The 19,473-nt window shown below is 44.3% G+C and overlaps 1 protein-coding gene across 1 annotated transcript in view; it reads left to right on the forward strand.

The window, feature by feature from the left end:
* The window catches only part of LOC140741074 (1-phosphatidylinositol 4,5-bisphosphate phosphodiesterase delta-3-like), a 61,115-nt gene that overhangs the window by 9,848 nt on the left and 31,794 nt on the right, over positions 1-19,473 (forward strand). The window contains exons 2-3 of the mRNA XM_073070768.1: positions 11,989-12,138; positions 14,301-14,529. Coding sequence (XP_072926869.1) covers positions 11,989-12,138; positions 14,301-14,529 — 379 coding nt within the window. The remainder of the gene's footprint in view (positions 1-11,988; positions 12,139-14,300; positions 14,530-19,473) is intronic.

Here is a 19,473-nt window from a genome sequence, read left to right on the forward strand (position 1 = left end):
TTACCATTTACTTCAAGTCTCAGGTGCTTCCTATGTACTTCATACAGGCTCTTCAGAATTTTATACACCTTAGTTAAGTCTCCCCTCAGCCTCTCTGTTCCAAAGAAAACAACCCCAGCCTTTCTAACCTTCCTTCACAGCTAGTTTTCTAGCCCTGATAACATCCTCATAAATCTTCTCTCCAGTGTATGCACATCTTTCCTGTTACAGAGTGTACAATTCCAGTATCACCTCCTGTTCCTATATCTGTTTCCGTTGGCTAATGAAAACTTTACCTGTAACTTTATGGAGACACAAGAGTCTCTGGGTGCTGGAATCTGGAGCCAAGACATCAAGATGCTGGAGGATCTCAGCGGGCCAGGCAGCGTCTGCAGAGGCAAAGGGATGGTTGAAGTTTCAGGTTGAGACCATGCATCAGGGCTTTATAATCACCATATTGATCTGCCTTGCTACCTTTAAGACACTGCTGTGTATAGTCCAAGGTATCTCTGTTCTCCCACTCATTCTCCCATTCACTGTTTATCCCTTGTAGCACCTCCCCAGTTATCTCATCCCATACTTTCCTGATTTAACTTTGTCTCAGCACTTCTCTGTTCAGCTGACCAGGCTAACTCTTCCTTCCTGTTACCAGTTGAAAGCTTTTTACCTCACCATCAACCACATGGACAATTTTTGAATGTCTGCAGACTTTTATATGTTTATTATATATTACCAGAAGTAAAAGTCGGAGACCCAAGCCTTCGAGATGCCCACTGGTTACAAGCTTACAGTCACAGGAACACCCTCCTTTGCTCCTCTACACAGCCAATGATGGATGCAATTTACTGCCCTGAGTTTTAATCTGCTTTGACCAGCCTGAAAGTACTGGCAAGTAAAATCAAAGAAAGTCCAAAGGGGTTATAGAGTGTACAAAAGTGCATAAAGAGCAGCAGAGTAGCTGAAGAAAGAGAAGGACCTTGCTAAAGTCCATGTGGACTACATCAAGTACACTGCCCTTGTCCACCCTCCTTGCTGCTTCCTCAAGGACATGTTGTCAAGATTGACCGACCCTTAACTAATCCACGCTGACTGTCTCTAGTTAATCTCTGCCTTTTAACACTTCCTATGAGCTGATTCCAACAAACAGTATTACACCAAAGTGAAACAAATGTGCTTCTCTCTCCTCCCTATTGAAACAATGGTGCTCCAGTCCTCTGGCAGCCTTCCTGTAAGGGTCTGAGCCATCACAGCTCTCCCATTGCTAGTTCAAAGTTCAAAGTAAATTTTATTATCAAAGTACATATATGTCACCATATACAACCCTGAGATTCATTTTCCTGTGTGTATACCCAACAAATATATAGAACAGTAACTGTAAACAGGATGAATGGACAACAAACTGTGCAAATGCAAATATAAATAAATAACAATAAATAACAAGCATGAAATAACAAGATAAAAGAGCCCTTAAATGTTCAGTTCAGTTTCAGTTTATTGTCATTTAGAAACCACAAATGCAATGAAGTTTAAAAAAATGAGACAACATTCCTCCAGAATGATATCACAAAAGCACATGACAAAACAGGCTACACCAGAAAATCCACATAACGTTTGGCAATCCCCAATCCACAGTCTGGAGAGGCTGCTGCGTATTAATATCGCGCTACCATCTTAGCATGTACCCCGAAAAGGAGCTCCAAACCCACCAGACAAAACAAGACTACCCCGATACGCCAAGTCAGGAGTGTAGTTATCCCCTTTTGTTCAACAGCCTGATGGTTGAGGGGTAGTAACTGTTCCTGAACTGGTGTTGCGAGTCCCGAGGCTCCTATACCACCTTCCTAATGGCAGCAGTGAGATCAGAGCATGGTCTGGGTGATAGGAATCTCTGCTTTCCTACGATAGTGTTTCGTGTAGATGTGTTCAATGGTTGGGAGAGCTTTACCCGTGTTGGACTTGGCCGAATCCACTACTCTTGGTAGGATTTTCAGTTCAAGAGCATTGGTGTTCCCACACCGGACTGTGATGCATTGAGTCAATGCACTCTCCACTACAAATCTACAGAGGTTCAGCCTCTCACGTTAAGCCTGTTTTCCAAATACATTCACAACATATTTAGTTTCTTCTTGCTCTCCTATGGGACCTACCTTTCCTTAGTACACGTGACTCTTCTGTACCTAAAACAAACCTTTGGATTCTCTGAGAGCAACAATCCTAACTTTTGTCTTGTTCAGGATCCACTTCTCTAATTCAGAATGAGAATTCTGTTACCTTTGCTGCCATTTCCACCATGGTCTCACTTCCACATGATTTATCAATGAATCTTCCTTCCTTTTCTTGGTATCTTGATCTCCCTCTCTGGAGATAGATGACCTGTGATACCCACCATAGGCCCTCAGACCCCAATGGCTATCTCTGCACTTCCTCCTACCCCGCTTCCTGGTCCATTCTCTCAGTTTCTCTGTCTTTGTTGTTTGTGTTCTGATGGAGACATTTTACACACCAATGTCTTCATTTTGCTTTAAATATGGCTTCTTGTTGTGCAAGCTCATTATGTTACTCTTCGTGCACTTTGGCTCTTACCCCTTTTCCTCCCAGTTGAGGAAGGACGGGATTCCCCATGTTCTCACCTCCCACCAGCCTCCACAGTCAATGAACAGTCTGTCACCTCTGGTGAGAGGCCACTGGCAGACACATCTTCCTCTTTCATCATTCTGAAGTCGTTCCCACTGTGGCGTCCCAATGCACTCTGCCAGTTCCACCAACACCCTCTGTCCTTCTTAAGACACTTCCCCATGGAAGTGAGGGAGGTTTTACCTGCAGGTGAAGCTATTTCCAATCTAGAATATGGTTTGTATGATGTGGATTCCTCTACACTGAAGAGACCAAATGCAATTAGATGGTCATTTTCAGTGTACAGGGGTAACATAAAACTTCTGGTAGTTTGTCCCATTCCCACTTGCTGCCATTGGTTTCTCACACTACTTTGACAAAACCAGAAGTCAGCTTGAGGAAAAGCAATAGCCTGCCGGCCTTGGTGCTGAATTCAGCCATTTCATTAACCTGTCTTTTCTGCTGGTGTCCGAACCGACCAGTGCTCATGGGTCGAGCTCTTTGCTTCTTCACTCACTGTGCCCAGCCTCTCTCAGCCAGCACCAACACTACCTGTTCATCCAGTTTCTCTTGGTCTCCACCCTTTCTCCTTCCAAGTAACCTCATATAGAAATGTATTTTCTAATCTTTCCTCCAACAAAAGCCTGTTGAGGTGAAACATCTACTCTGTTTCACACTCTGCACTTGTTATCTAATCTACTCTGAATATTTCTAGCATTTCCTGTTATCTCTGGATATTCTTGAATTTGAATTAGCGAAAGCTCTTTCATTCCTACCCTTTGATCTCCTAATTTCTATCTTTCATTCTGGGACAGTATTGTGCAAAAGTTGTAGACACGTATATATAGCTAGGGTGCCTAATACTGTAAGTTGGTTAAAATAAGAAGGTGGTTGAAAAATAGGAATGTATGTTTATTCATTGAGATAGAGCCCTTCGAGCCACACTGCCCAGCTACCCCCTGATTTAACCCTAGCCTAATCACAGGACAATTTACAATGACCAATTAACCTACTGACTGTACATTGTATCTGACTATACATACACATATACAAAAAAATGTATACAATCAGTGTTTGGGCAACATCCTCCCACGTTTCCCTTCCTTATTGCCTGTACAGAGCGAAGGAGACACAACATAAAGATTTTTACTCTCTCATGTTGTGAGATGGATGTAAGAAATAAAATTCAAAATCTAAATCTAAATCTAACCGGTAGGTCTTTAGGCTGTGGGAGGAAACCGGAGCAGCCGGAGGAAACACACACAGCCATGGGGAGAATGTACAAACTCCTTACAGACAGTGGCGGGAATTGAACCCAGTTTGCCTGTACTGTAAAGCATTGTGCCAACCACTACGTTACTGTGTCGCCCCAAATGAGTGTACTTAGCTTTGGCTTAGCTCAGTAGTCTTAAGTGTTATTTGGTAACTAGAAAGACATAATATACAGTACTGTGCAAAAGTCTTAGGCACCCTAGCTACATATGTGTGCTAAAGACTTCTGCACAGTGCTGTACATAATACAATAATTGGAGGATTTAATCCTATATAATGACATGCCATTCGCCCGGCCTTCTGCTGTAATGAGCTTCCAGTTTTTGCTCTATCCCACCCTTTTAATTGGTTTATTATTGTTGCACGTACACAAGTGAAATAATCGGTATGGTTGGTATGCCGCCTGCATAGATTATTTCATTATGTCAGTGCATCGAGGTAGTACGCAGGGAAAACAATACCAGAACACAGAATATAGTGTTACAGTTACAGAGAAACTATATTGCAGGTAAACAATAAGGTGTAATGCCATAATGAGGTAGATTATGAGGTCAAGAGTCCATCTCGTCTTACTAGGGGACAATTCAATCATCTTGTAACAGCAGATAGAAGCTGTCTTTCAGTCTGGTGATAGGTGTTTCCAGGATTTTCTATGTTTTTCTGGGTGGGTGGGGAGATTTGATTATGCTGGCTGCTTAATGGAGTCATAGAGTCATAGAGAAGTACAGCACAGAAATAGGCCCTTCAGCCCATCTAGTTCATGCTGAAACCATTTAAACTGCCTACTCCCATTGACCTGCACCAGGACATAGCCCTCCATACCCCTCCCGTCCATGTACCTATCCAAGCTTTTCTTAAATGTTGAAATTGAAATCACATCCACCATGTGCACTGGCAGTTCATTCCACTCTCCCACCACCCTCTGAGTGAAGAAGTTCTCCCCTCAGATTCCCTGAAACATTTCACCTTTCACCCTTAACTCATAACCTACAGTTGCAGTCCCACCCAACCTCAGTGGGAAAAGCCTGTATGCATTTACCCTATCTATACCCCTCGTAATATTGCATACCTCTGTCAAATTTCCTCTCAATCTTCTACTTTCTAAGGAATACAGTCCTCACCTATTCAATCTTTCCTCGTAATCCAAGTCTTCCAGTCCTGGCAACATCCTTGTGAAGTTTCTCTGTATTCTTTCGACCGAATTTACATCTGTCCTGTAGGTAGGTGATCAAAACTGCACACAATACTCCAAATTAGGCTTCACCAATGTCTTATGCAATTTTATTATTACTTCCCAACTTCTGAACTCAGTACATTGATCTATAAAGGCCAATATGCCAAAAGCTTTCTTTAAGATCCTATCTACCTGTGACACCACTTTCAATGAGTTATGGACCTGTATTCCCAGATCCCTTTGTCCTACCACACTCCTCAGTGCCCTGCCATTCCCTGTGTAAGACCTACCCTGGTTTGTCCTACCAAAGTGCAACACCTCACACTTGTCTGTATTAAATTCCATTTGCCATTTTCAGCCCATTTTTCCAGCTGGTCCAGATCCCACAGCAAGCTTCCTCACTGTCCACTACACCCCCAATCTTGGTGTCATACACAAATTTGCTGATCCAGTTAACCACATTATCATCCTGATTATTGCTGTAGGTGACAAGCAACAATGGATCCAGCATCGATCCCTGCGTCACTTCACTAGTCACAGGCCTTCAGTCAGAGAGGGAACCATCTACTACCACTCTCTGGCTTCTCCCACAAAGCCAACGTTTAATTCAATTTACTACCTCATCCTGAATACCGAGTGACTGAAACTTCGTGACCAACCCCCCCATGCAGGACCTTGTCAAATGCCTTACTGAAGTTCATGTAGACAACATCCTCTACCTTGCCTTCATCCACTTTCCTTGTAACTTCCTTGAAAAGCTCTATAAGATTGGTTAGACATGACCTACCATGCACAAAGCCATGCTGACTATCCTTAATCAGTCCATTCTATCCAAATACTTGTATATCCGGACCCTTAGACTTTCCAATAACTTTCCCACCACTGATGTCAGACTCACTGGCCTATAATTTCCTGGTCACAAACAAGAGAAAATCTGCAGATGCTGGAAATCCAAGTAACACACACACAAAATGCTAGAGGAACTCAGCAGACAAGGCAGCATCTATGGAAAAGAGTGAACAGTCGACATTTCAGGCTGAGACCCTTCATCAGGATACTATCCCTCAGAATCCTCTTCAATACTTCAGGACTGCTGAAGGGTCTCGGCCCAAAACGTTGACTGTACTCTTTTCCATAGATGCTATGTGGCCTGCTGAGTTCCTTTTCAGCATTTTGTGTGTGTTACTATAATTTCCTGGTTTATGTTTAGAACCTTTTTAAAACAATGGAACTACATTGGCTCTCCTCCAATGCTCTGGTATCTCTCCTGCAGCTAAGAATGATTTAAATATCTCTGCCAGGGCCCTTGTACTCATTGCACTTGCCTCCCAAAAGGGTCAGAGGGAACGCCTTGTCAGCCCCTGGGGATTTATCCACCCTGATTTGCCTCAGGATAGCAAACACCTCTTCCTCTGTAATCTGTATAGGGTCAGTGACCTTGCTGCTGCTTTGCCTCACTTCTATAGACTCTGTGCGTCCATCTCCTGAGTAAATACTGATGCAAAAAATCCATTTAAAATCTCCTCTATCTCTTCTGACTCCACAAATAGATAACTATTCTGATCTTCCAGGGGACAAATTTTGTCCCTTGCAATCCTTTTGCTCTTAATATATCTGTAAAATTCCTTAGGATCCTCCTTCACCTTGTCTGCTAAGGCAACCTCATGCCTTCTTTTAGCTCTCCTGGTTTCTTTCTCAAGTGTTCTCCTGCATTTCTTATACTCCATAACCACCTCATCTGTTCCTAGCTGCCTATACCTTATTTTTTCCTTAACCAGGGCCTCAATATCTCTTGAAAACCAAGGTTTCCTGCACTTGTTTCTTTACCTTTTATTCTTCCAGGCATATACAAACTCTGTACTCTCAAAATTTCACTTTTGTAGGTCACCCACTTAGCAAATACACCTTTGCTAGAAAACAGCCTGTCCCAATCCACACTTGCCAAATAATTTCTGATACCATCAAAATTGGCCTTTCTCCAATTTAGAATCTCAACCCGCAGATCAGACATATCTTTTTGCATATTTGAAACTAATGGCGTTTTCATCACTAGATGCAAAGTGTTCCCCTACACAAACTTCTATCATCTGCCCTGTCTCATTCCCGAATAGAAGATCCAGTATCGCACACACTGTCATTGGGACTTCTACATACTGATGAAGAGAAATTTCCTGAACACATTTGACATAATCTGTCCCATCTAGTCCTTTTACAGTATGGGATTCCTAGTCATTATGTGGAAAGTTAAAATCACCTACTACAACAAATTTATGTTTCTTGCAACAGTTTGTGATCTCTCTACAAACTTGTTCCTCTAAATCCCTCAGAACGTTGAGTGATCTGTAATATAGCCCCATTGACGTGGTCATACCTTTCTTATTTTCAGTTCCACCCTTAATGCCTCACTAAACAAGTTCTCTGTTCTGTCCTGACCGAGCACTACCATGACATTTTCCCTGACTAGTAAAGCCACCCTTCCTCCTTTAATCCCTCCTAAAACAAAAGAACCCCGGAATATTGAGCTGCCAGTCCTGCCTCTTCTGCAAACAAGTTTCACTGATGGCATAATTCCATGTTTTTTTCCATGCCCAAAGCTCATCTGCCTTTCCTGTGATATTTCTTGCATTGTAATATACGCAGCTCAGGACACTAATCGCATCATGTTCAACCTTTTGATTCCTGACTTTGTCTTTGGTCTTGCCAACATCTGCCTCCACAACCTCTCCACTAACTGTTCTGGCACTCTGGTTCCCATCCCCCTGCAACTCCAGTTTAATGCAGCATTAACAAACCCTCCTGCTGGGGTATCAGTCCTCCTCCAGTTCAGGTGCAAACCAACCCTTCTGTACAGGCCCCACCTTCCCTGGAAGAGAGCCCAGTGATCCAAAAATCTAATGCCCTCCCTCCTACAACAACTCCTTGGCCACGTATTAAACTGTATAATCTTCCTATTTCCGGCCTCTCTAGCACGTGGCATGGGTAGCAACCCGGAGATCACAACCCTGGAGGTCCTGCCTTTTAACTTAGCACCCAACTCCCTGAACTCCCTTTCCAAAACCTTGTCACTCGTCCTACCCATGGCATTGGTACCTACACGGACCACGACCTCTGGCTGTTCACCTTCCCACTTGAGAATGCGAAGGATTGATCCAAGATGTCCCAGGCCCTGGCACCCGGGAGGCAACATACCGGGAAACTCGTTCTCGTCTCTCCTTTCTGTTCCCTTATCACCAGTTTCATGGCTGCTTTACTGAGGCAGTGAGAGCTGTAGACAGAGTCTATGCTTTCTGTGATGTGCTGACCTGTGCCCACAACTCTCTGCAGTTTCTGGCGGTGACGGGCCATGATGCATCCAGATAGGATGCTTTTTATGGTGCTTCAATAAAAATTGGTGAGGGTCAAAGGGGACGTGTCAAATTTCTTCAGGGGTTCCCCTCTTTTCCTTTGTGGGAACATCTTTACTTCGAACTTCTTGATTTTTCTCCGTAAATGCTTGCATTCTGTTGGGTCTATTTTACCCCCAAGAAGCCGCTTGTTAAATCAGTCTGTAGTTGTGTAAAAGTGGCCAGTTCCAGTTAAACGTAGAACATAGAATACACAACAGTACATTGGCCCGGTGATCACGACGACAATTTACATTTCCGAACCTTCACGCTATTTTCTCTTTATCCTTTTCTAAATGGACTGAGTTCTGACGCTGCCACAAGCCTGCTCACGTGTTGATTCTCTCACCATCTGTCCAGCTTTATTCCCTCAAATTAAGACCCTGCATCAGGGTTTTCTGCTCAGTAATCCAGCATCTGCACTCTCTTCCGTCTCCCCTTGCTCGCCATGCCAGAGATCGGCTAATTCTGTTCACCTGGATGCCGTTAAAGGATGTTGTCGAGAAGGTTTTCTCAGAAGTCAAATCTTGTCATTGCAGCCATTTTATCAGATGTTCATTGCGGTGCAGGTCATGAGGGGTCAGCATGTAAGAGCGAGTGAAAAAGTAACAAAGGAACTTGTCCTCATGCTCTCCCTTTATTGCAAACTGGCCTATTTAATTAGATAAGGGAATCTTCTGAAATAGCCTGTGAAAAGGAGCAGCCTAAGCTGTGCCAGTTATACAGACAAAGAAACTGCAGAAGTATAAAAACAAATTTCTGACAACTTACTAAAAGTTTACAGATGAAAAGGTGATTATACAAACATATAAGCACGGGCAAAGAAAGCTGAGTCTACAAAAACAACAATCTGGATCCTAATCCAACAGCCGACTGTTAATATTTGACCAATTAAAGCCTCCCACAATTACTGTCCTCAATTTTGCACTTCTCAGAAAAGGTTTTTCTGTCTCCCTGGGAATGTAGGTCTACAGTTTTATTGCTGCCTAAGTTATATAGAAGGATCTGGTCCTAACACAGGCAAAATGTTGTCGGACGTGGATGTGCCATGTCACTCTATGACTCATTTATTTTTTATCCCGAACCTTTCAGCTTCATTAGATGTCATCCTCTCTCGAGGGCATCACCCCACTCTGTAATCAGGAGTGTTATTTTGCCAGGCCCCCTTCTCTTTAAACTTCCTGTCTGTAATGGGTACAATCTGCCTGGTTTATTGTACTCCATATTGTTAGATAATGAGTAACGCCGATGATGGGAGTGTGGTTGATAAGATGCAATATAACAATTTTATTAGCAAAGGAGATGCAGGAGAGAGATTGATAGCACAGATCCGGCTGGCTGAGTAAGAGAATAGACGGAGGGGTTCTCAACCTTTTTTGATGCCATATTGTCGTTCCTCTCTCTGCCTAGTGGCACATTGGGTACCTTACTGTTTCTTTAGCATTTTGCCTGATTTTTACGAGGCCGAGTTGCTAGCTCGATTCTCAACCCAACACGGATGGACTGCGTGCAAGGAGCCGGCCGGATTCGAACCCGGGACCACTTGCCTCGAAGTCCGGTGCTGATGCCACTACACCACCGGCTTTTTTATGCCATGGACCAATACCATTAAGCAAGGGGTCCACGGACCCCAGGTTGGGAACCCCTGGACGGTTGTAGTGAACAGTTGCTTTCTGATTTGAATAATGGCTTCCCCAGGGCATTTATTGATCGATATCAATGATCCAGACTGGACAGTGCAGCACAGTTTCTGAAATTGTGGATAGCACGGAACCTGGCAGTATTGTGAACTGTGGCAATGGTAATAGACTGCAGCAGGATATGAACAGGCTGGTGGAATGTGCTGAGACATGGAAAATAAAGTTTATTGTGGAGAAATATGAAGTGGTGCATTTTGTTGGGAAGAATGAGGAGAGGCACAGTTCTCCAAGGGGTGTGGGAGCAGAGGGACCTGGGAGAAGGGTGTGCAAATCATTGCGAGCGGCAGGACAGGTGGGGAAAGTACATTCACGGCACTGGGCTTTAACAATGCAGGCAGAGAGTATCAAAGCAAGGAAACCATACTGAGCCTTTACAAAACTCTGGTCAGGCCTCAACCACAGTATTGAGTTTAATTTTAGTTGCCTTCTTATGGAAGAATGTGAAGGAAGGCATTAGAAAATATTTATGAGGTACTTTCCTGGGATGAGGGACTGCAGTTATGAGCTTAGGATTGTTTCTTTTGCAAAGAGAAGGCTGATGGGAGATTGGGTAGAAATACAGTATATCAAAAGATGAGGGGTCCAAGCACAAGGCTTTCTCAGTGCTGAAGAGCCAAATGATTAGAGATCACAGGTTGTAAATAAAGGCAAAGAGAAATAAGAGTAATGATCAACTTGATTTTGCACAGTGTGTGGTTGGAATCTGGATTGTACCGCTTGCAGGTGTGGGGGAGACAGCTTTCATCGTGGACTTCAGGAGGGAATTTGATAACTACGTGGTGAGGAAAGGTGTACAAGTTGGCAGAGAAAGGGTTGGGTGTAAATAGTGAGTTGCTCAGGGAGAAAGCCAGAATGGGCAAAATGGGCAGAATGGTCTCCTTTGGCTGTAATCATACTTTGAACTCAATGGCATGTGACTCCAGGGTAGTGCCTTTCGTGTCCTGCTGCTTCATTTCCTGAACTTGTGTTACTCCCTTCCCCTGGAATGCCTTGCAGCCTCTCAGCAGTTACAGCAATGAAAAGGGATTTCAAAAGATAAAGGGTAGTGATACTTCATCTCTCCCCCCCCCCCTTTAAAGTATGCTACTGGCAGTTAAAGCAATGGGTATTAAAGGCAGCCAGATGTTTATGTGTCCTGTGTTCAAGGCAAAGACAATAAGACCATAAGATATAGGAGCAGAATTAGGCCATTCAGTCACTGAGTCTGCTCCGCCATTTCATCATGGCTGATCCGTTTTCCTCTCAGCCCCAATCCCCTGCCTTCTCCCTGTAACCTTTCACACCCTGACTGATCAAGAATTTATGCACACAATGACTTGGCCTCCACAGTCACCTGTGGCAATGGATTCCACAGATTCACCACTTTCTGGCTAAAGAAATCCCTCCTCATCTTTTTTCCAAATAGAGATTCCTCTGTTCTGAAGCTGTGCCTTCTGGCCCTGGACTCCCCCACCAAGGGAAACATCCTCTCCACATCCACTCTATCAAGGCCTTTCGACATTCAATAGGTTTCAATGAGATTCCCCCCCAAACTTCTAAATTCCAGCGAGTACAGACCCAGAGCCATCAAATGTTCCTCATATTGTAACCATTTCATTCCTGGGATCATTCTTGTAAACCTCCTCTGGACCCTCTCCAATGTCAGCACATCCTTTCTTAGATAAGGAGCCCAAAAATGCTGACAATATTCCAAACGAGGCCTCACCAGTGCCTTATAAAGCCTCAGCATCACATCCTTGTTGTTATATTCTAGTTCTCTCGAAATGAACACTCTCCTACCACTGCCAGGAGCCTGCAATCATCTGTTCTTTAAATCCCCTGCTTAGCTTGTTTGTTGAGAGAACTTTGTCCTCCTTGTCTTCCCCAGGACTTCATGAAGACGATGACGTCAAGTACATGATGAGAGGCAGCAAGTTAAGGAAAGTCAAGTCCAGTAAATGGAAGAAAGATCGGCAGATGAAGCTGCAGGAGGATGGCCTGTCCATCTGGTACGAGTCCAGGAATAAGCCTCCTACGTGTGAGTATTGCCACACTGGCACTGTGAAAGCACAGTGTGATGTTACACTGCAGTTTAGTGCAATGGGAGATCTGCAGTGTTAACGCAATTGGATGGAGCATTGTGGTTTGGCGCAATAGAAGCATTGCAGCGTTAGCGCAATGGGAACACCGCAGTTTAGCGCAATGGGAGCAATGCAATGCTAGTGCAGTAGGAGCACTGCAGTGTTAGAGCAATTGAAGCACTATGCTTTAATTAATGGGTGCACCGCAGTGTTAGCTGAATTTGTGCACTGTGGTTTGGTGCAATGGGAGCACTGCAGTGTTAGCGCAATGGGAGCACTGCAGTGTTAGCGCGATGGGTGCACTGCAGCGTTAGCGCGATGGGTGCACTGCAGCGTTAGCGCAATGGGAGCACTGCAGTGTTAGCGCAATGGGAGCAATGCAATGCTAGTGCAGTAGGAGCACTGCAGTGTTAGAGCAATTGAAGCACTGTGCTTTAATTAATGGGTGCACCGCAGTGTTAGCTGAATTTGTGCACTGTGGTTTGGTGCAATGGGAGCACTGCAGTGTTAGCGCGATGGGAGCACTGCAGTGTTAGCGCGATGGGTGCACTGCAGCGTTAGCGCGATGGGTGCACTGCAGCGTTAGCGCGATGGGAGCACTGCAGTGTTAGCGCGATGGGTGCATTGCAGCGTTAGCGCAATGGGAACACCGCAGTGTTAGCGCGATGGGAGCACTGCAGTGTTAGCGCGATGGGAGCACCACAGTTTAGCGCGATGGGAGCAATGCAGTGTTACCGCGATGGGTGCACTGCAGTGTTAGCGCGATGGGTGCACTGCAGTGTTAGCGCGATGGGAGCAATGCAGTGTTAGCGTGATGGGTGCACTGCAGTGTTAGCGTGATGGGTGCACTGCAGTGTTAGCGCGATGGGAGCAATGCAGTGTTAGCGCGATGGGTGCACCGCAGTGTTAGCGTGATGGGTGCACTGCAGTGTTAGCGCGATGGGTGCACTGCAGTGTTAGCGCGATGGGAGCACTGCAGTGTTAGCGCGATGGGAGCACTGCAGTGTTAGCGCAATGGGTGCATTGCAATTTAGCGCAATGGCAGCACTGGCGTTTAGTGCAAATTGGAGCACTGCTGTGTTGGCGCAGTAACATTTGCTCAGTATTTATGGTATGTACACGATCTGACATGTTCATAAGCACTGTTCTCTCTAAGCTGTACAAATGAGCAGCTGTACAGTAACTAAAATGCTCCCACACACCTAGCCATTATGCCACACAGCTGGAATTTTCTTTTATATAATATTAATATAATTTTGAAATCTATGTTAATAGTCATGAAATACCCTGTAATTAATTATGTGTTAATAAACATAATCCATAAATTTTCTAAACAATAAACTTACCCCAAACTTTATTTTGAAAAATTTTAGAGCTTCAATGTATTTACGTTGTCAGTGTAACAAGTTACAACTATGTTACAAACTGTAACAATAAACACAGAATAGAAGTTGGTAGCTGATAGCCAATAAGCCGACAGCCTGCTGAACGCTGATGCCATCTAGTCAAAACATTTTACTTTTACCATTGTGCCTGTCACTTGATCTGACTGCCTGACATTGTTTACTTGTGTTGTGAGTTGTGGTTTGTGTTTCTTTGATGTGTATATTGCAAAAAAAAACACTTGAAGGGCTGGGCAGTTTTCAGGCCATGTAAAAATTTCCTGTTCAGAGCAATGGATGGCCTGCACAGCTGTAAATAAAAATAGGGGGAATGTTGTTCATAAGACAGTTTGTGAAAGACAATCCAAAAGTTGTGCTTGTCCTAAGGTCCAGTCCATTACTTTGTGCTTGGATCTTCCCTGCTTCTGAAGCACCGGAGCCCAGAGGCGTCCAACTGCCCACAGTGATGCAGTTGCTGTCATGGTGCAGACAGCATGGGGTCCCTCAGACAGAATACCCATGGCTTCAGTGTACATGAAAGGATTCCTGCTTGATCCATTTGAAGCCTGGGAGCTTAGAGCGAGCTCACTGCCACATTGCAGCCATCCACCCTCCAACTCTCTCTCAGATGTCCATGAGTGCCAGCCTGATTTTCACTGCCAACCGCAGAGTCGGGCCTCGACCCAGATGAATTCCCAGACGTTAGCCCATTGTTGATCTCCCCTCTGACCTTTCAGTCTCGGTGATGGATATCCGGGAGGTCCAGGAGGGACACCAGTCGGAGGTGATGAAGAAACACGGCAGCAGCTACTCGGAGAAACGTTGCTTCACCATCTTGTTCGCGGGCAGCCGGAGCAGCCTGGACCTGGTGGCGGCCACGGAGGAGGAAGGGAGGCGGTGGGTTCAGGGGCTGAAGAAACTGAGCAGAAGAGTGGCAGCCATGAGCCAGCAGGACAAAATTGAACAATATCCTTTGACAACTTGACTTGGCAATCAATGTAAATTAAATATCAATATACAGAACTGTAAGTATATTTCAGGACCTGATGTTGCTAACCTTTCTGTTACCTATGTTACATTACATACAATTTGTGGTTTATGGTTGAATTAAAGGCCAATTTGGTGGCCACAAGAGCCTTTAATGGCCTCCAGGTTAGCATTGATTTGGAAAAGCTGCCAAAATATAAAAAATAGCGAGGAATACTTAAGATCTGGAATCTTCCTGTTACCACTTCTATTGTCCAAGGTTATTTTTGCCCTTTTTGCCTGCAGCTCCCTACCACCCCCTCCTGATACCCTGGTTATAGTTGGGTGCTCTGGTTCACATACCTGCTCTGTTTGCCTGTGCACATCTCTCCAGTGGGTAGTCCTAAAGGACCTAAACATCCAATCTTGCCCATCCAGATGTGATGTCAGGGAGTGCAAAGGACAGTGGAAATCTGGTATGGGAGGCTGATAGATATTTGCAAAGACTGTAAGATCCAGGAGCAGAATTAGGCCATTTGACCATTTGGCCCTTAATAAGGAAACATTATTCTCATTAAGGGGGAAAGGTACACAGTAGTCCAAGTGTAGCCTCAGTGACAACATAATGTCTGAACTTCTGTGCTTTTTCACCAACCTGTCTACCTGTGAGGCTGCTTTCAATGAACTATATACTTGTATAACAGTAACAGGGGTCCCCACACTGATCCCTATGGCAGACCATCATTCACTGGCCTCCATTCCAAGAATAGATACTGAGAATTGAAATAAGGAGGGTACTATTGGAGTATAGAAGTGAAGGGGATACTTCAAAAAGAAATTAGGAGGATGAAAATGAGCCCAGATATATAATTTATTGGCAAGACTATAACTTTTTATAAATGCATTAAGGGCAAGAAGATGACCAAGGAAGAAATGATACCCATTAGGGTCTAAAGTGGCAACCTGCATGTGGAGCATGAAGATGTGGGTGATGTCTTAAAGAAATACAGTTAATTTGTATTCAATATGGAGGACATTCTAGTGGAGAATTCAAAGGGGGGGGGGTGAAATTTCAGAACTAATTGTTATTGGAAAGGAGAAGACATAAAATGTTTTAGAGGGCATAATAGTGGATAAATCACCAGAGGCTGACGCGATGTAACCTAGGCTGCTATGGGAGGCAAGCAAGGAGATTGTTAGTCCTCTAACAGAGATGTTTAATGCTCATTGGCTACAGGTGAGATGTCAGATGACTAGAGGACGGTTGCACCTTTTTCAGGCCAGTGTAAAGGAAATTATTGAATGAAATTCTGAGGGACAAGATTAATTTGCACTTGGAAAGACAGAAACAAATTAAGAATAGTCAGCATGGCTTTGTTAAGGCAGATCCTTGGATTTGTTTGGGATGTTAATTTTGTGTATGGAAGCCTTTGACCAATGGTGCTGGGACCTTTGCTGTTTGATATACACAATCACAATCTGGAAGTGAAGGTCGAAGGTATGATTCATAGATCTGCTGCTGCCACAAAGGTTGATGGTGTCTTTGGCTACAGAACATTACTGATGAGTTGGTAAAATGATCAGAGAAATGGCAGATGGAATTTAATCCTGATAAATGCAAGATATTGAACTTTGGGAGGAGTAATAAGACCAGGATATGCACAATGAGTGGTGGGATATTAGGAAGTACTGAGAAGCTGAGGGACCTTGGTTTACATGTCAAAGTATCCCTGAAAGCATTAGCACAGAAAATATGGTTAAGAAGGTACTTGGGATAATTTCCTTCATTATTTGTGGCATAGAATATAAAAACAGGGAGATTATGGTGGTAGAGAATATTAGGCCACTCTGGAGTACTGATTGCAGTTCTGATCACCACTACAGTATACGGGAAGGACGTGACAGCATTGGAGAAGGAGCAGAGGAGACCCACCAGAACCTGGATAGAACATTTTAGCTATGAGTAGAGAATGGATAGGCTGGATTTGTTTCCTTGGACTAGAAAGTGCTGATGGGAATCTGACTGAGGTATACAAAGTTAGTAGATAGGGTTGATGGTGAGAAACCTTTCCCAGTGTTGATGGCCAGATGGATAGGTTTAAGGTAAGGATCAGATTTAGAGGGAATTTGAGGAGAATCTGTTCCAACCATTGAGGGGATGGAATCTGGAGTCTGCATAGACCAGCTGGGCCAAAGGGCCTGTTTCTATTGAACCTGTTGCCTGAGGAGCTTGTCCAAGGTTTTGAACAGTATTTAGATAGTACTTGAAACACCAGGACACAGAAGTCTATGGTCTGAATGTTAGGATACAGATAAATGCTTGATGCTCAACAGGGATTTGGTGGGCTGCAGAACTTATTTCTGTGATATGTGACCCAATAAACTGGCTTCAATGGACATTAGCAAGGGAGGGTTGAGGGTAGAGATAGCAAGCAGAAAGACATTGGCCTCTATTAATATCATTGGTAATATTACCACAGTACAACATTTATTCAAAGGTAGTAAACTCATGCAGAGTTAATAGGACTTCTTTGCCCCACTATAAGTGCAGGAATCAAGACCTTTCTCCTTGGTTAGTTGAACAAATTGGCAACATGATATCAGCTGTCTGTTGTCCTCCATGTCTGAAAGTCAGGCCCATTGAAGTCCATAAACTCAGACTTGGGGAAGAGAGAGCAAGTCACAGCTCCAGTGTGTCACTCATTTAGGGTTACTGAGAGTTGACTATTGCCCCGGTCAGTCCTTGATCGACTGAGTCTGTTGCACGAATCTCAGAACTTTGAAAGTACATGAAATGGAAGCAGAGTATTGAGGCCAACTTAGCAACCCCAACATTTCCATCACACCTGGAAAGGAACACTGCAAGCTGTGTAACTCCTGGTTCGGCCTCATCTCTCACCCACAAAGTATTCACTGGAAGACGAACATTGTTGTCTTTGAGGGATTCCAATCACAGAGCTAATAGTTTTGAATTACAATGATATCCAAGCAGTTCTCACCTAGGTGAGGTCCTGGGCAGCTCATATCTTAGTCCATTTCAGTGATACCCTCCAGCAAATACATTTCTGTCCGTATGGTCTTCCAGAGACTGCGGAAAACAACTTTAGGGAAAAAGACGTAGCAATCCCTGAACTCAATGACCCAGGTACGACAGAGCATAGAACACAAGCAGCAGATGTGACACTGCCCACTGTCCACCCCCACTTCAACTGAATACCAATCTGTTCAGTACAGGGTAATTAAAAAGAACACATTGAATAAATAGTCTGGGTTGATGCTGGCAGATTGATTTACTGATGCATTAAATTTATTCCACAGTAATGTTCTTGGCTCTACTAATTCTGTCCACAAAGATATCTGCAGACAGTTCAATATTTACAACAGTGCAATGAACAAGGAGAGTGTGCATTCCCCTGACAGACAGCTCCCGAGGTTAGGGTGAACTGGTCAGGCTCACTCGGGTGGGGGTGCTGTGCTGGTAACTTAAGCAACACACACAAAATGCAGGCGGAATTCAGCAGGCCAGGCAGCATCCATAGAAACGAACAAACAGTCAACCTTCTAGGCCGAGACCCTTCTTCAGGACTGGAAAGGAAGAGGGAAGACACCACAATAAAAAGTTGGCAGGAGGGGAAGGCAGATAGCTGGAAGGTGACGGGTGAAGCCAGGTGGGTGGGACAGGTAAAGGGCTGGAGAAGGAATCTGATAGGAGAGGAGAGTTGACCATGGGAGAAAGGGAAGGAGGAGGGGACCTGGGGGGAGATGAAATGCAGGTGAGAAGATGTAAGAGGACAGAGTGGGAAATAGAAGAAGAGGGGAGGGGGAGCAGCCAAAGTGTTACACCTGTCTATTCACTATTTCGCCAAACAGTCCTTCCAGGTGAGGCAACACTTCACCCGTGAATCTGTTGTGGTCATCTATTGTGTTCGGTGCTCCCAATACAGCCTCCTCTACATCGGTGAGACCCGTCGTAAATTGGGGAACTGCTTCATCGAGCATCCCCACTCCAAGTGTAACTTCCCAGTGGCCAAACATTTTAATTCCAATTTCCCATTCCCATTCCAACATGTCGGTCCATGGCCTCCTCTCGTGCCACGGTGAGGCCACACTCAGGTAGAGGAGCAACACCATCTGGATAGCTTCCAACCTGATGGCACGAATATCAATTTTTCCTTCTGATATAAAAAAGATTCCCTCCCTCTACCCCCACCTTTTTATTTTGGCGTCTTCCCCCTTCCTTTCCAGTCCAGAAGAAAGGTCTCAGCCCGAAACATTGACTGTTCATTCATTTCCATAGATGCTGCCTGACCTGCTGAGTTCCTCCAGCATTTTGTGTGTGTTGGTCTGGATTTCCAGCATCTGCAGAATCTCTCATGTTTAGTTTTGGACCTTGGTTAAATGTTTGAACAATTCGCACCTTAGGCCAGCTGCCTGAATTATCACTGGTTATCATTCTCAAATACGTTACAGATCTTTGAAGGAGAGGATTTAATTGAACATTGTAATATTCACAGACAAAGTGGATCTGGTATTCATACATAGAGAACTGAATGTACATTTCTGGAAGTTGCATTGAAAGTATGCAAAAAGGATAACTGGCCAGTTCAAATATTAGAAACTGTGCTGGGTACAAAGCAAGTGAAATATCAGAGGCCAACCTCAATGGAACTGGGGCATCAGAAGTGCACCAAAATAGAACTGGGGCATCAAGATGAGATAAAATTAACAGGAAGAAAGGTTTAAATGTGAGGATTTATCACTGGAATTCACATAATGTAAAAGAGATTTTCAGGAGACTGCCATGGTAGTATAATGGTTCCACGACACTATTACAGCTCGGGGCATCAGAGTTCAGAATTCAATTACGACATCATCTGTAAGGGGTCTGTATGTCTTCCCCATGGAATACGTGAGTTTTCTCTGGGTGCTCTGGTTTCCTCCCAC

The sequence above is a fragment of the Hemitrygon akajei genome, chromosome 18 (assembly GCF_048418815.1).
Source record: "Hemitrygon akajei chromosome 18, sHemAka1.3, whole genome shotgun sequence".
NCBI classification, from domain to species: Eukaryota; Metazoa; Chordata; class Chondrichthyes; order Myliobatiformes; family Dasyatidae; genus Hemitrygon; species Hemitrygon akajei.